The sequence below is a fragment of the Erinaceus europaeus genome, chromosome 1 (genome assembly GCF_950295315.1).
Source record: "Erinaceus europaeus chromosome 1, mEriEur2.1, whole genome shotgun sequence".
Taxonomy (NCBI): domain Eukaryota; kingdom Metazoa; phylum Chordata; class Mammalia; order Eulipotyphla; family Erinaceidae; genus Erinaceus; species Erinaceus europaeus.
This window is the reverse complement of record NC_080162.1, coordinates 30,149,278-30,166,074: the sequence shown is the minus strand read 5'-3', so window position 1 is coordinate 30,166,074 and position 16,797 is coordinate 30,149,278. Positions and strand designations below refer to the sequence as shown.

Genomic DNA, 16,797 nt, shown 5'->3' with positions numbered 1-16,797 from the left:
TCTCTCCATTTCTCTCTGTCCTATCCAACAATGATGACATCAATAACAACAACAATAATAATTAAAACAGTAAAATGGGCAACAAAAGAGAATAAATAAATAAATATTTAAAAAAAGAAGAATATAGAGATTTGTGGTCTGGGAGGTGGTATAGTGGATACAGCACTGGATTCTCAAGCATGAGGTCCCTGGCAGCACATCTACCAGAGTGATGTCTGCTTCTTTCTCTCTCTCTTATCTTTCTCATTCATAAATAAATAAAATCATATATATATAATTTTGTTGATGGTTCCCCTGTATTCTAAAGATAGCCTAATGAGAAACTAGAAGTCATTTGGTTTCTGGTGTGTTTGTGTAATTAAGACCAATGGGATGATTTCTGTCTTTTTATTAATTGATGCCTATTAGTAAATAAACTTTTCCTTTCGGAAAGTTTTCAAATTTCCTGCCCAAATTGCTAAAACATAGAAGTAATTTTACTTATCAATAATAAGAAATTTTGTGGGAACTGGGCGGTAGCACAGTGGTTAAGTGCATATGGCGCAAAGTTAAGGGCCGGCTTAGGATCCCAGTTCGAGCCCCCAGCTCCCCACCTGCAGGGGTCACTTTGCAAGCAGTGAAGCAGGTCTGCAGGTGTCTGTCTTTCTCTCCTCTCTGTCTTCCTCTCCTCTCTCCATTTCTCTCTGCCCTATCCAACAACAACAGCTATGACAACAATAACAACTACAACAAAAATGCAATAAAATGGGAAAAATAGCCTCCAAGAGCAGTGGATTCATAGTGCAGGCACTGAGCCTCAGTGATAACCCTGAAAGCAAATAATAATAATAATAATAATGATGATGATGATGATGATGATTAATTTTGTTAATCAGTGGAACAGTAGCTAGAGTGGAAGACTCAATAACATGATGTTCTGAATTCAATTCCTGATAGTGGGGGCTGGGTGGTGGCACACCTGGTTGAGCGCATATGTTACAATGTGCAAGGACCCAGGTTCGAGCCTCCAATCCCCACCTACAGGGGGAAAGTTTTGCAAGTGGTGAAGCAGTGCTGCAGTTGTTTCTGTCTCCATCTCTATCTTCCCCCTTCTCTCTCGATTTCTGGCTGTCAGTATCTATCCAATAAATAAAGATTAAAAAATAAAAAATAAATTTAAAAAATTCCTGACAACTGCATATGCAGAATGATGCTGGATCTCTTTGCCAGAGCTGAGTGGTGCCCTGTTCCACCCCCCACCATATTCTCTCATAATAAGTAAGTATGTATTTTAAAAGGTCAGATATTTTTGTCACTCTGGAGCTGTGAAGCTTGATGTAATGAGTTAAGATGTTGGACTCAAGTGTAAACTACCAGGTTTGATCCTCAGTATCACAATTATCAGAATGATTCTCTGGTTCTCTCTCTCTCTGTTTCACTATTAAGACTAGTTTTTAAAATTTATTTTTTATTTATGAAATGGAAATATTGACAAGACCATAGGATAAGAGGGGTACATTTCCATACAGTACCCACCCCCAGAGCTCCATATCCTACCCCCTCCCTTGATATCTTCCCTATTCTTTATCTCTCTGGGAGCATAGACCCAGGATCATTGTGGAGTGCAGAAAGTGGAAGGTCTGGCTTCTATAATTGTTTCTCCACTGAACATGGGCATTGGCAGGTTGATCCATACTCCAACCTGTCTCTCTCTCTTTCCCTAGTGGGGCAGGGCTATGGGATGGTGGGACTCCAAGACACATGGTGGGGTCCTCTGCCTAAGGAAATCAGGTTGGCATTATGGTAGCATCTGGAACCTGGTGGCTAAAAAAGCATTAAGATGTAAAGCAGAACAAATTGTTGACTAATGAACCTAAAGGCTAGAATATTGCAGATGAAGATTTGGGGGCTCCACTTTAACTAGTAGTTGATGATTGTCTTGATTTAATTTCAGGCTGGGGAAATAATATAATGGTTATACAAAAAGACTTTCATGCCTAGGACTACCAAGTTCCTAAATTCAATTCCCTGCACCATCGTGAGCCAGAGTTGAGCAATGCAATGATAAATAATTAATTAATTTCAAGCCTTATCCAGCCCTTGAAGCAAAAGGAATTACTGGTGATGGCAGTGTTAGCTTACATTTACTGTAGTGGGTTTTGTTTGTTTGTTTGTTTATGGTGGCAAACATTGTTACACATGCATTGTATGCACTTTTCCGTGTATTTCAAGCTTGTAGAATAGACACTGTGATTGCCCTTGTTTTATAGATTAAAAAACACTGTGGTCCAAGGAAGTTAAGTAGCTTCTGCAAGGTCAGATAGCAGTGAATGATAAACTTGCTTTTTAAACCTAAGCAATTGATTCCAGGGTGAGTTTTTTTCCCCCAATTAGTTTTGTTTGTTATTGCCAGGGTTTCATCACTCTGAGCCAGCTTTTTTAGATAAAGGCAGAGAAGAGAAGGAAAGGCATAACAGCAGTGAAGCTTCTTCCAGTGCAGTTGAAGCCAGACTTGAATGTGAGTTTATGCATATGACAAAGTAGGTTCGATATCCAGGTGAGTGATCCTGCTGACCTGCCAGTTCTCTTAGCTACTATGCTTCCTGAACTTTGTCAGATTCTGTTGCAGAACAGTTGTTTAAAATTTATTCAACTCTCTAACTTTACTTTCTTCGGTTACAAATTGAGATATTTGCTAGATCAAAGTTTTAGGTCACTTCTAATTCTCTTATCAGAATTCTGCCATTCTAGTTTTACAGAGTAAGGTGTGTTTAGTATTTCTGATTGGTTTCTGTTCATCATCTCGATCTCTTAAAGTATAAAGGTTAAGTCATTTTCCAAAGTCACTCTGTTAATGGGTGATGGAACTGGATTTGTAATCAGGCCTTCCTCTAGACTTCTTGGTCTTGCTAATTGCCTCACTGCTGTTTCTTATCTTTCACATACATAGGTTAATAATTATCAAATGTATTAATATTATATTCATATCTATTTGTAATGTGTCTTAGTGAGAAATAACATTTTTCCACTCTCTTATAAGAATTTTTCCCCTGTGGTTATCAAATACTAAATGCTTGTCAGATAGTGTGAAGTTCCACAATAGGAGTGACTATTTAAATGACCCCTCTCCCCCTTTTTTAAGGTATTGCCACCAGGGTTATCACTGGAGCTCAGTACCAGCATTATGAAACAATAGCTCCTGACAGCCTTTTTAAAATTTTTTTCTTTCTACTTTATTTTTATTTGACAGGGAGCTACCCCAGTACCATTTATGGTACACCCATATGGTGCCAGCCTCTAGGATAGCACAGCATTTGCATTAAGCAGTAAGATATCTTCTTGCCCCTGTTAAGGATTTGTTTTGCCTCCAGGGTTATCGCTAGGGCTCGATGCCTGCACTATGAATCCACTACTCCTGGAGGCCATTTTTCCCATTTTGTTACCCTTGTTGTTGTCATTGTTGCATAGGACAGAAAGATATCAAGAGAGGAGGGGAAGGCAGAGAGGGGAGAGAAAGATAGACACCTGCAGACCTGCTTCACTGCTTGTGAAGCAAGTGCCCACCCCCCTGCAGGTGGGGAAAATGGGCTCGAACCCGGATCCTTACGCTGGTCCTTGCACTTCACGCCATGTGTACTTAACCCACTGCGCTACTGCCCAGCCCCCAGGATTTTTTTTAAATCCTGTGTTGACATTGAGCTTTATAAAAAATAGTTTATGCAGCTATTTATATGACCACATGTCAGTGTAAGTATTTGGGGAAGCATTTGATGTAACCGATTGCTAATTATCACTGTGAACTATAACTTATTTAAAATATTTTTGCTGAAGCTTTTGTTACAGTCTAATAGTATATAACTTTCAGGTGTTCATCATTGAAAATCTGAATCTGTTTCTCTTTTGTCCTGGTTATGCTCCCCTCCAGTGCCCAGCCTTACTCTTCCATTAATGAAACTTTAGTCCAAAAGTTTATTATTGTTTTCTTTATTTATTGTTTTCATCTGTGAATTTTTTTCTATTAACCACAGTTTATTTTGTTTAACATTATACCCTTTGGATCCATCCATGTTGTTGCAGATGGCAGGATTTAATACTTATAATTGAAATGTATATTCCATTTCATGTATTTCCTCATTCCTTTTTTTTTTTTTTTTTTTGCCTCCAGGGTTATTGCTGGGGCTTGGTGCCTGCACTACAAATCCACTGCTCCTGGAGGCCATTTTTTCCCCCATTTTGTTGCCCTTTTTGTTGTTATTGTTATTGTTGTTATAGCTGTTATTGTTATTGGATAGGACAGAGAGAAATGGAGAGAGGAGGGGAAGACAAGACACCTGCAGACCTGCTTCACTGCCTGTGAAGTGACCCTCCCCCTACAGGTGGGGAGCTGGGGGCTCCAACTGGGATCCTTAAGCCAGTCCTTGCACTTTGTGCCATGTGCATTTAACCCACTGCGCTGCCGCCTGCCCCCCCACCCCCCTTTTTTTTTTTTTAAAGATTTACGACTGATAGGTAGATTGAGAGAGACAGAACCAGAGATTCACTCTGGCATATACCATGTCTCTGAGTCTGGTGCTCTAGCCACTCCACTGAGCTACTTTTCTGGCTGTGATTCCCTCATTCTTAAATTTATCATGAATACGTAAGTTGTAGATAAACTTGACAACTTACTCATAATAATATTGCAAATTCTCTGTCTCCTGGGTATTAAATTTATGTATTATATATAAACTTTTATCACTATGCCACCTCCCAGACCACAACAATTATTTAAAAAAACATATATATATATTAATGAGAGATGAGAAAGAGAACCAAAGCATTGCTCTTATATACACAGTGGTGGGGATTGAACTCAGGACCCTGTGCTCCAGAGTCCACTACTTTATCCACTGGGTCACTTCCTGGAGCACTAAATAGTTTCTGTGTGTGTGTATATAACCATATCTCATTAATTTTTTTCAGTATAAAAACCATTTGTCATAGTTTTTGTTTTGTTTTTTTAATTTATAAAATGGAGTGGTCCAGGAGGTGGCACAGTGATAAAGCTTTGGACTCTCAAGCATGAGGTCCCGAGTTTGATCCCCGGCAGTGCGTGTGCCAGAGTGATGTCTGGTTCTTTCTCCTCCTATCTGTGTCATTAATAAATAAATAAAATCTTTAAAAAATAATAAAAATAAGATGGAAATATTGACAAGACCATAGGATAAGAGGGGTACAATTCCATACAGTTCCCACCACCAGAGCTCCATATCTCATCCCCTCCCTTGAAAGTTTTCCTATTTTTATCCCTCTGGGAGCATGGACCCAGGATCATTATGGGATACAGAAGGTGGAAGGTCTGGCTTCTGTAATTGCTTCCCTGCTGAACATGGGTGTTGGCAGGTTAATCCATACTCCCAGTCAGTCTTTCTCTTTCCCTAGTGGGGCAGAGGTCTGGGAAGGTGGGGCTCCAGGACACATGGTGTGGTCCTCTGCCCAAGGAAGTCTGACTGGCATCATGGTAGCATCTGGAACCTGGTGGCTGAAAAAAGCATTAAGATGTAAAGCAGAACAAATTGTTGACTAATCATGAACCTAAAGGCTAGAATATTGAAGATGAAGCTTTGGGGTTTCTGTTTTGGAGAAAGGTAGTAGGACTATTTTAGGTATATCCCAAGGGATCCATGACTTTACTAGGTTTTGCCTGAGCTTGACATCTGATATGCAGATGAACCCAAGGTATTATCTGGGGAGGTGGTGTCATAGTTGGAAAAAGGACTAGAAAGCTGGATCAGGGAAGAGAGTAGCTCCCAAATATGAGGAAGGTATGTAATTATTGTTAACTGTAAGCACCATCGATTTGATCTGGGGCCCATATTCAGCACAGGAGCCTATGTAACCACTGCATCCCTTTAGGTCTGAGCTTGCATTCTGTGGTCACAGAACAGTTATTTTTAATATGAAATAAATAATAGCCTTGGCGGTGACACAGCGGGTATAGCGCCTGACACATAAGCATGTGGTCCAGTTTGATCCCTGCCATCATATAAGCCAGAGTGAGTCTCTGTTTCTTCCTCCTCCTAGTTAGTAAATAAGTAAATCTTAAAATAAAATAAACAATTTTCCCAGTCAAGTACAAAACTTGTATACATGAGATAGCTCTAATTCAACACTTAAGCCTTAGCAGAGCTCTCACTCTAATTTTTAAATTTTTGTGGAGTCTAGGCCTCATGCATGCTCAGAGTCACTACATGGGGACTGCTTTTTCACTCAGATAAACATAAAGGTACCATAGTAGCAGGGCTTCCTCTAATGCTATGGTATTACCAGCTGGTGCCAGGTCTCAAACTTGAGCCAGACACATGGCCAGGCACAAGTACTACCTGGTGAACATTCACTGGCCCCAAATTTCTATTTTTTAATGCCATTTTCCTTAATAGTATGTATCTGCAGGCAGACCCAGAATATGGTATTCCTTTTTTTTAGGCAGTTCCATACATATGTTTTCCATACATATGTATTTTATTCTATTGTGTTATAAATTCTAGGAGAGACAACTATTCACTATAAATTAGACATAATAAAAAGATGAAGATACTCAAAGAACAAATTGTATTCAAGCCAAAAGTAGAAGAACAAGCAGAATTGGGTAGGGTGGTCTAACATATTGCTCTGAAACCCTCACTGTGTTTCAAAATCACTTGGGGGAAACTTTAACAAAAACACATGTAAATAGCTCCTATCCCACATTGATGCTAATTTAGTTGCTTTGAAATGGGGCATTAACAGTGGTAGAAACTAGATTTTATTTATCAATTTATTTACTTCTTAAGCAGGTTGTATCCAGGGTGTCATACCACTGAACCATCTCCCAATCCAACTTTTTTTTTTTTTGGTCTTTTAAAGAATGAGACAGTGAAGAGATAGAGACAAATAAGGAGAGAGCAAGATCAAGGTACTGTTCCACCTCCCCTGGAGCTCTCCTTGCTGCTCCCATGTGGAGCTAAAGGGATCAAATTCAGCTTCACTCACTTCCATCAGTTTCTCCAGATGAGTCACCTCCCCAGCCCTCAGGAAATGTTTTTAAATTTTAGATTTTCTTTAAGCATTATTGGGAAACATTATGTATACAAAGCCTCCTTTGATCATAAATAAAGGAATTGCCTGAGAATTGGCTTTTATATTCTATATTTTCTAGTGAAGAAAAGGGAGAAGGAGGGAGGGAGGGAGAGAAAGAAACTAGGCCATGAGAACGACCTTTACTAGACACTCCCTGTTTCTGATACTCCATGTGTGGCACAGTTACATTATGTTCTGTGAGTCAAGATTAAATCTCTGCTTTGGGGGGCTGGGGAAGATAGTGTAATGAGTATGCCAACAGCTTTTATGCCTGAGGCTATGAGGGCTCCGGTTCAGTCCCCAGCTCAACCAGAAGCCAGAGCTGAACTGTGCCCTGGTTTAAAAACAAACAAACAAACAAACAAACAAACAAAACCTCAGTTGGCTAGTACAATATGCCATGTATGACCCAGATTCAAGCCTAGCCCTCTCCTGGAGTAGTGAAACTCCCATGGTGACACCCACTGCCCCTCCCCTTGCCTCCAGACAAAAAGATTTTCTACTTTCCTTTGCTCTGATTACTTACTTTGCATGTGACATCTGGTTATTAAGTCATCGTCATAGATATTTCAGAATTATGAAAGGATGTGGCTAAAAGGTGCTAGAGCATTCCTTCTAGATTATCTCTTTCTAGATATTATAGACATTCTAAAATTATTTTTGATTATCCTAATTTGGGAAGACATTAGGGAACTGAGTTATTATTTTGATTACTACTTTCTTTTTATACTTTCATTTAGTCATTTTTACTGAGGACTATTTTGTAGACGCCAAGCCCCAGTAATAACCCTAGTGGCACTGGGAAGGGAGAGAAGGGACAGAGGCTTACACACAACCCGAAGGAATGAAGTATTGATATATTCAGTGAAGGTTCAGTTGTAAGATACAGAAACTATGCAGTAGGCTGGCTGCCCAGGATAATTTCTTTTTTTTTTTAAATATTTATTTATTCCCTTTTGTTGTCCTTGTTGTTTTATTATTATAGTTATTATTGATGTCGTTGTTGTTGGATAGGACAGAGAGAAATGGAGAGAGGAGGGGAAGACAGAGGGGGGAGAGAAAGACACCTGCAGACCCGCTTCACCGCCTGTGAAGGGAACCCCGTGCAGGTGGGGTGCGGGAGGCTCGAACCGGGAGCTTTACACCGGTCCTTGCGCTTTGCGCCACCTGCGCTTAACCCACTGCGCTACGGCCTGACTTCCGATAATTTCTAAAACAAATTTGAACTAGGGTGCCAGAGGAATGCTACCTTTATTTTAGTCAGAAAGTTGGGTTAGGAAGCAAGGTCCAGGTTCAATCCCCTGTGCCACCATAAAGCCAGGGCTAGGCAGTGCTCTGGTAAAAAAATAAAATAAAAGGAAGCATGGAACTCTAAAAACATACCATCGCAACAACAAAGCCTGATTCATAAATTAGTGGGCTTGAATAGACATTTTTTTTCCCCTTCCTATTTTTCCTAGATAGAAAGTGAGAGATGGGAAGGGGAGGGAAAAAGAAACTACCAATCATGAAATTTCCCCTTTGCAGGAGTAGGGCGGTGGCTCAGCGGATTAAGCACGCATGGCGTGGCGCAAAGCGCAAGGACCGGCTTAAGGATCCCGGTTCGAGCCCCTAGCTCCCCACCTGCAGGGGAGTCGCTTCACAAGAGATGAAGTAGGTCTGCAGGTATCTGTCTTTCTCTCCCCCTCTCTTTCTTCCCCTCCTCTCTCCATTTCTCTCTGTCCTGTCCAACAACAACGACGTCAACAACCACAACAATGTTAAACAACAAGGGCAACAAAAGGGAAAATAAATAAGTAAATATTAAAAAAAAAAAATTCCCCTTTGCTTGGTACTCTCATGTGGTAACTCCAGGGCTAGAAGTCAGGTTCCTGCACATGATAAAGTGTAAAGTATACTGGGCAAAATATATGCTGGCCTCCCAGCTTATTTACTTTTAATAACGTGTGGGAAAAAAAAATAATAACGTGTGGGAGTGAGACAGAGATCAAAACACGTTTCTATCATTTATGATATTCAATTTTGTCTTTGTTGTTATATTGTGTCAGAAATCAAAAGGAGGGCCTCCTGCATGCAAGACATAAATAAGCTCTACTGCTGAGTCATCTCTTAGGTCCTAAAGAAGATACATAAGTGCTCAGTAAGCACATAAAAAATCTTCAACAGGGGGTCGGGCAGTAACGCAGTGAGTTAGGCAGGCGCACGCCGTGGCGCAAAGCACAAGGACCAGCATAAGGATTCCGGTTGGAGCCCCCGGCTCCCCACTTGCAGGGGAGTCGCTTCACAGGCTGTGAAGCAGGTCTGCAGGTGTCTATCTTTCTCTCCCCCTCTCTCTGTGCCTTCCTCTCCTCTCTCCATTTCTCCCTGTCCTATCCAACAACGAATGACATCAACAGCGACAGTAATAACCGCAGCAAGGCTACAACAACAAGGGTAACAAAAAAGGGGAAAAAAAATCTTCAACATGGTTGGTCATTAGAGAAATCAAATCAACCATAATGAGATACCTTATTCCACATATAATATTAGGATGGCTATTATTAAGCACCAAACAGAAAATAGCAAGTATTTACTAGACTGTAGGAAAATGGGAACTTGCATTGCTGTTGGATATGTAAAATATTGCTGGTGCTTTGAAAAAAAAATGACATGGCTAGCTCTGAAAAAAAAAGTAATCATATATCAATATAATCCAGCAATTACACTGCTGGGTACATACCCAAGGGAAGGGAAATAACTAGAGGGAGATTGGAAGGGAATCAGAGTGTCAGTACACCATTTGTCATGAACACCAAGTCAGTGGTGACTCTTACAGGTGGTAGTATTCCTTTTATCAGATCATCATTTCTAAAGGTGGCCAGATTGTCCAGCAGCTGGTCAGTCACAGTAATAGGGTGGGGCAAGACATAGTTTCAACAGTGCAGAATTTCTTGGAAGTCATTATCTCCTTTTGCAGTTTTGGGCTGATTATGATTAATTCATTAAATCTAACATACAATATTTGCAGGTTTAATGTAGAAAACATCTGAGTCACTGTGTTATTGTAAATAGAGTTGATCCACTCTAACAGGACACATTAATGACTCATTAAAGGGTAGTCACGCTAATGTTAATCAGACTTATGTTTATGATCAGCTTATGATACATTTTATTAACTATGAAGAACTCTATAGCATATATACTCAGCTCTTTGCTTTTAGTTGAAATTTCTAATTACTGCAAACTAAATTTGCAGAGAGAAAAAGCATTTATTAGTAAATAAGAATTAAGGGTGGAGAGATAGTGTAATGATTTTGCAAAGAGACTTGGGTCTGAGGCTCCTAAATCCCAGGTTCAGTTCCCCATTACCACCACAAGTCAGAACTGAACAGTGCTAAAAGAAAGAAAGAGGAGAGGAGAGGAGAGGAGAGGAGAGGAGAGGAGAGGAGAGGAGAGGAGAGGAGAGGGGAAGTGGCTTAAGTGGCTTAAGACTTTGGGGGCTGGGTGGTGGCACACCTAACATGTTATAATGCTCAGGAACCTAGGTTCAAGCCCCTGATCCCCACCTGCAGGAGGAAAGCTTTGTGAGTGGTGAAGCAGGTCTGCAGGTGTCTCTCTGCCTCTCTCCCTCTTTCCCACCTCCTTCCCTCTTGATTTCCAATGGTCTCGATCCAATAAATAAAGATAAGAAAATTAAAAAAAAGAAGACTTTGTATTCGGGGTTGGGCAGTAGCACCGCAGGTTAAGCAAGCGTACGTGGTGCAAAACGCAAGGACCAGCGTAGGGATCTCAGTTGGAGCCCGCGGTGGAGCAGGTCTGCAGGTGTCTGTCTTTCTCTCCCCCCCTCTGTCTTCCCCTCCTCTCTCCATTTCTCTCTGTCTATCCAACAACAACAACAGTAACTATAATAAAAAACAAGGGCAGCAAAAGGGAGTGAATGAATGAATGAATAAATATTAAAAGTGTTCTTCAGGGTATTCTTATTGCTTCTATTCATTTTGCCTTTTTATTATAAAAATTTATTTCTGGGAGTCAGGCAGTAGCGCAGCGGGTTAAGTGCAGATGGCAAAGCGCAAGGGCCAGCGTGAGGATCCTGGTTCAAGCCCCCGGCACCCCACCTGCAGAGAGGTTGCTTCACAAGCAGTGAAGCAGGTCTGCGGCTGTCTGTCTTTCTCTCCCCCTCTCTTTCTTCCCCTCCTCTCTCCATTTCTCTTTTTCCTGTCCAACAACAATGACACCTATAATAATAACTACAACAATAAAACAATAAGGGCAACTAAAGGGAATAAATTAAAAAGTATTTCTAAGGGAGCAGTGGAATATCTCATCTGGTAAGGTGGCTGCACTGCCATGCTAGTGATCTGAGTTTGAGCCTCTTCTGATACACATGGGGGTGCTGCAGCGTGGTGCAACTTTGCTGTGTGGTACCTCTGTTTATGTCTTCCTATCTAGTCAGTCCACAGCAGTGAAATCCCAGTGGGAGCAAAGAAAGAGAGGAAAAGAAGGAAGAAGAGAAATATATTTTTATAAAAACCAAATAATTTGGGCAAGGAAGCTAGCATATATTGGTTATGCAAAAACAATTCATACCTGAGGCTCTGGGGTCCCCGGTTCAACCCCCTACACCATGAACATCCTTCTAGTTTTCTACCTACACAGATGAAGCCAAATTTATTAATTTAGTCTTTTGCAGCTTTTGATTTTGGTGTCATATTTAATATATCTGTTCCTAACCTTAGAAGGATTTTCTCCAGGGTTTTATTGTTTTAAATTTTGTTAGGTCTGTGATCCTCCTCCTTGATATTCATGTATGTGTTTTGCATATGGAGATCAATTAGTTCCACTGCCAAACTGTCTTTACTGAGTTACATTTACATATAAACACACACATACCATATATATATGATTTTATTACATAACTTTCTATATAGAGTTCTGTTTCTAAACTATTTTTCATTAATTTGTTTATTTTTATGTCATTCCCACTTAATCTTTACTGAGTCAGAGTGGTAGACAAAAGTTCTAAAATGAGGTTCTTTGACCTTTGTGTAATAGGAGGGACCTGTAAATCAGATGGACTATCAGTTCCATGATTAGGTTATATAATATGGCACAGTTGACTAAGGAAAGGAGATTGTCCTCAGTGGATGTGACCTAATCAGACAAATCCTTACAGAGTACAGCATAAGGAGGATTCAACAGAGGAGAAACTGTTGGTTTTCAGAATAGGAGAACACTTGGTAAGAAATATAATTGGTGTGTGTGTGTGTGTGTGTGTGTGTGTGTGTGTGTGTGTGCTGGGTGGTGGTGCACCCAGTTGAATGCATGAGTTACCATGTACAGGGACTCGAGTTCAAGCCCCACTTCCCAATTGTAAGGGGAGCACTTCTCTCTGCCTCTCTATCTTCCCTCTCAGTCTGTGTCCTATCAAATAAAAATAGAAAAGAGGAAAAAAGACTGCTGAGAATGTTGGATTTATAGCACAGGCACTAAGTCCCAGTGAAAACTGTAGTGGCAACAAAAAAATTAAACTTAATGAGTAATGTCTGGATTACTTAGGAAGTAAAATCTTATAAAAAAAGAAATACAATTGGTCACTAAATTCATGGTAGTCTGTTAAACAACAGTGGGAAATACTCTGAAATGTCTTAAAAAATAGCTATCTAGTTTTATTCCCTTTCTCTCTCTCCCTCCCTTCCTTCCTTTCTTTCCCCAGGACACTGGGGCTTGGTGCCTGGACAGTGAATCCACCATTCTGGGCAGCCCCTTTTCCTTTTTTAATTAAATAAAACTTTTTTAAAAATTTGATATGACAGAGAGAAATTGAGAGGGAAAGGGAGATAGAGAAGCAGACCTGCTTCACAGCTTGTGAAGCCTCCCCCCCCCAAACAGGTTGGAAGCTGGGGATTTGACCCTGTGTCCTTGAGTATGAGCATGGTAAAATGTGCACTCAGCAGTATATGCCACTGCCTGACCCAGTTTGTCCTTTTTCAAAGTTACTTTGGGGTTGTGGAATAGCTCACTTAGATCTTTGCTATATGTGTGACCCACGTTCATGCTGTGGTTTCTTTCACTCTTTCTCTGTCTTTAAGGGAAAAAAATTAAAGTTATTTCGATAACATAATGGTTATGCAAAAGACTTTCATACCTGGTGGTAACTGACACTACCAGAGATGAGCAATGTGAAAGAAAGAGAAAAGAGAAGTGAGGAGGGGAGGGGAGGAGAAAGGGAAAGAGGAAACATGGAAGGGAAACTCAGAATTACCAATTACCCTTTTTTTTTTTTTTTTTTTTAACCAGAACACTGCTCAGCTCTGGCTTATGGTGGTGCAGGGGATTTAACCTGGGACTTTAAAGCCTCAGGTATGTGAGTCTCTTTGCATAACTGTTATGCTATCTCCCCCCACTCCTATTTTTATATCTTTGGTTTTATTACTTTTCTGTATTTCTGGTCTCTTAATCCCATTTAGTGCCCCACCCCTTTTGTAGTGGTTGTTAATTTCATCTCTAAAAGTCTAACTGGGTATTTTTATAACTTTTTAAATATATGTAATACAGTTTTCACAACTATTAATTTTTTATCTGCTAATCACCTATGTCATTTTTTAAATGTTCTATTCAATATGTATTTTCCCACATCATATGCTTGGTAATCTTTCATTGGATGTCATACATACATTGTGATATTTAGCAGCTGAATGTGAAATACTTTTATTATTCTTAATATTCTCAAGCCTGTGTGTGTATGAGAGAGAGAGATACAGTTAATGATCTGATCTTTTTTGGGGGGGGGGGGCTTGGTGCCTGCACTGTGAATCCACTGCTCCTTCCTGGAGGCTATTTTTTTCCCCCTTTGTTGTCCTTGTTGTTTATTATTGTTGTTGTTGGATAGGACAGAGAGAAATGGAGAGAAATGGGGAAGTCAGAGAGGGGGAGAGAAAGACACCTGCAGACCTGCTTCACCGCCTATGAAGCGACTCCCCTGCAGGTGGGGAGCAGAGGGATGGAACTGGGATCCCTACGCTGGTCCTTGCACTTTGCACCACCTGCGCTTAACCCACTGTGCTACTACCTGACTCCCGATCTGATCTTTTTGAATTTTTTTTTAAGGTTGTTTGGCTGAACCAGAGACATGTTTAGTCTAAGGCAGATCTTCTCATAAAACCACATTTTAATTCATATAAGTCTGTAATGAAGGACGGTGCTTTGCACTATTCAATGTTTAATACTATTCTGAACACCTGTTCAAGATGACCCCTCTCCCCAGTTGTGACAGTCAAAAATTGTCTCCAGAGGTTGTGAAGTTTTTAGAAGGACCAAATTGCCCCACTAAGAATTACTTTGTTAGGATCAATTTTGCCATGCTACTTTATAAGACCTTTTTGTGTGCTTTATTCAGTGACCAAAGAATCATGAGATATAGGGGTTGGGGTTGTTGTTGTTTTCAGTCTGCCGATTATGGCTAGTACTTACACTGGTCTTGTTTGAGCACTGGACTCTGTTCCCTCTAAGTTTTCTGGTTCTTTCTTCATTAGTCTTACTTGGTTTCTATCGATATAGATACGGATACAGATACAGACTGATTAGCATTCAGCTGAATATTCTAGAGGCATGCTCTACAGAGCTTTGAAGTTACATCTTTCTGTTTGTTTGTTTGTTTGTTTGGCTGCTATAACATAGCTGCTGCGGACTGGGTGACTTAACACACATTTCTCTCTCAGTTCTGGAGGTTGGGTCCAAGATTAAAACATTAATAGAATTGGAATCTGACTAGGGCTTGCTTCTTGATTTATAGATGATATTCAAAGCTTTGTCTTTACATAACAGGGTTGAAAGAACTCTCTTTGGTATCTATTTTATAATAGACAGACACTAATCTTATTCTTTCTGAGCCCTAATGATCTAATCACTTTCTAATTCCATCACATTGGATTTAGAATTTCAAATCTGAACTGGGAATAGACATTAAAATTATTTAGTTCATAGTATTCTCTGTCCTCTCTAGTTTTCTGCTGCATAAACAGAATCGCTTTGACTTCCCCAGATTCTCAGCTCCATCTTCTCAATTCAGTGAGTCTGCCAGGCCTCACCAAATTTCTGTCCTGGACTTCTGATGGCCTGGAAGCTCTCAAAGGCAGTAAGCTGTGACTGGTTTCCTCTCAGGGATCTCCTTTGTTGTATGATGCCTACTGTCTTCCCTTGTAAGTTTTCTCTTCTCCCCTCTACTTTATTGGATAGGACAAAGAGAAATATAGAGGAGAGAGGAGAAAGAGAAGGAGAGAGAAAGATAGATACCTGCAGACCTGCCTCACTGCTCTTGAAGCTTCCTCCCTGCAGGTGGGAAGTAGGGGCGTGAACCCAGGTCCTTGTGCATGATTATGTGTGCACTTAACCAGGTGTATCCTCCTCTACCCCTCCCCCATAATTTTTCAGTACATATATTTGGTTTGTTTCATGTATGAGGACAAGTCTGGTCTCACAGTGTATCTTATATAAAAACAGAAATCCCTTTAGCTAATATTCATGTTAATTATTAGTTTAAACTGAAAGTGTTCTTAAATAGTTACTAATCAAATCTTTTAACTTTATGGATTTGTGTGAAACCTGTTTCTGTTAAATTTTTCTTTAAAAAAAAAATAGTTCCAATGTGTGTGTAGCACAGCATACATATGATATTGGCCCTTAAACTCTTTGCCATCTTTTAATATACCTCTTAATGTAGATTCTCACAGTATTAGCTATTTATGGGCCTCTAACTATGTGTTGTAGTATATAATTAAAAGGCATGCCACGACATGATGAAACACAAGTGTGAAACATGTCATGATTTCAGGGCATTGGCACAGTAGGCTCAAAGACTTCCAGGAAGATTTCTTGTATGATCCTATTTCTAGCAGCTAAGATGCCAGCATCAAAGCCTGCTTGTTAATCTGACTAAGGGTGTCATGCACTAGTGATCTAAAGGTGTGTGTGTGTGTTGTGTAAGATCATGCAAGACAGGATCATTTTGAACATTGTAAGTGACGAATTTTACTAAAGAATAATGCTACAAAAATGGGAGTGACTTGGAATCCATTGACGGTAAGCTGTTACACAAAAGGAAGAGATAGCAGGATAGAAATAAAATGACAAATCCAGCCTTGTTCTGTATTAAGTGAACTTCTCAAATCTGCTATATTGTCATTGCAAATTATGTTCTTTTTAAAAAATATTTATAAAAAAATTTATTTAAAACATAGAGAGGAGAGAGAGAGAACAGCTGAAGCACTCCTTATACATGCAATACTGAGGCTGGAACCAGGAACCCCAAGTGTTCAGATCTGATGCTCTATCAGTTGAGCTACTTACCTAACCTCACTCTGCACTATATTTGTTTTCTTCACAGTGTATTTAACCAGGTGACGCATTACCTACTTATTTATTTTATTTCATTTTTTTCCTGATTTTTTTTTATTGGGGAATTAATGTTTTACATTCAACAGTAAGTACAATAGTTTGTACATGTATAGCATTCCCTAGTTTCCCATATAACAATACAACCCCCACTAGGTACTCTGAATCCTTCTTGGACCTGTATTGTCCCCACCCACCCACCCCAGAGTCTTTTACTTGAGTGCGATACGCCAATTCCATTTAAGGTTCTACTTGTGTTTTCTTTCTGATCTTGTTTTTCAACTTCTGCCTGAGAGTGAGAGAATCCCATATTCATCCTTCTGTTTCTGACTTATTTCACTCAACATG

At 40.0% G+C, this 16,797-nt stretch overlaps 1 protein-coding gene across 3 annotated transcripts in view; it reads left to right on the top strand.

Annotated features, from left to right (window-relative positions):
* Positions 1-16,797, top strand: part of SAMD8 (sterile alpha motif domain containing 8) — a 62,741-nt gene that overhangs the window by 13,140 nt on the left and 32,804 nt on the right. The window contains exon 1 of one of the 3 annotated variants that reach the window (XM_060171025.1): positions 16,021-16,137. The exons of the other annotated variants lie outside the window; for them this stretch is intronic. Coding sequence (XP_060027008.1) covers positions 16,111-16,137 — 27 coding nt within the window. The 5' untranslated portion in view covers positions 16,021-16,110. Of the gene's footprint in view, positions 1-16,020; positions 16,138-16,797 lie in introns of those variants that run through there. 3 annotated transcript variants of the gene reach the window in all.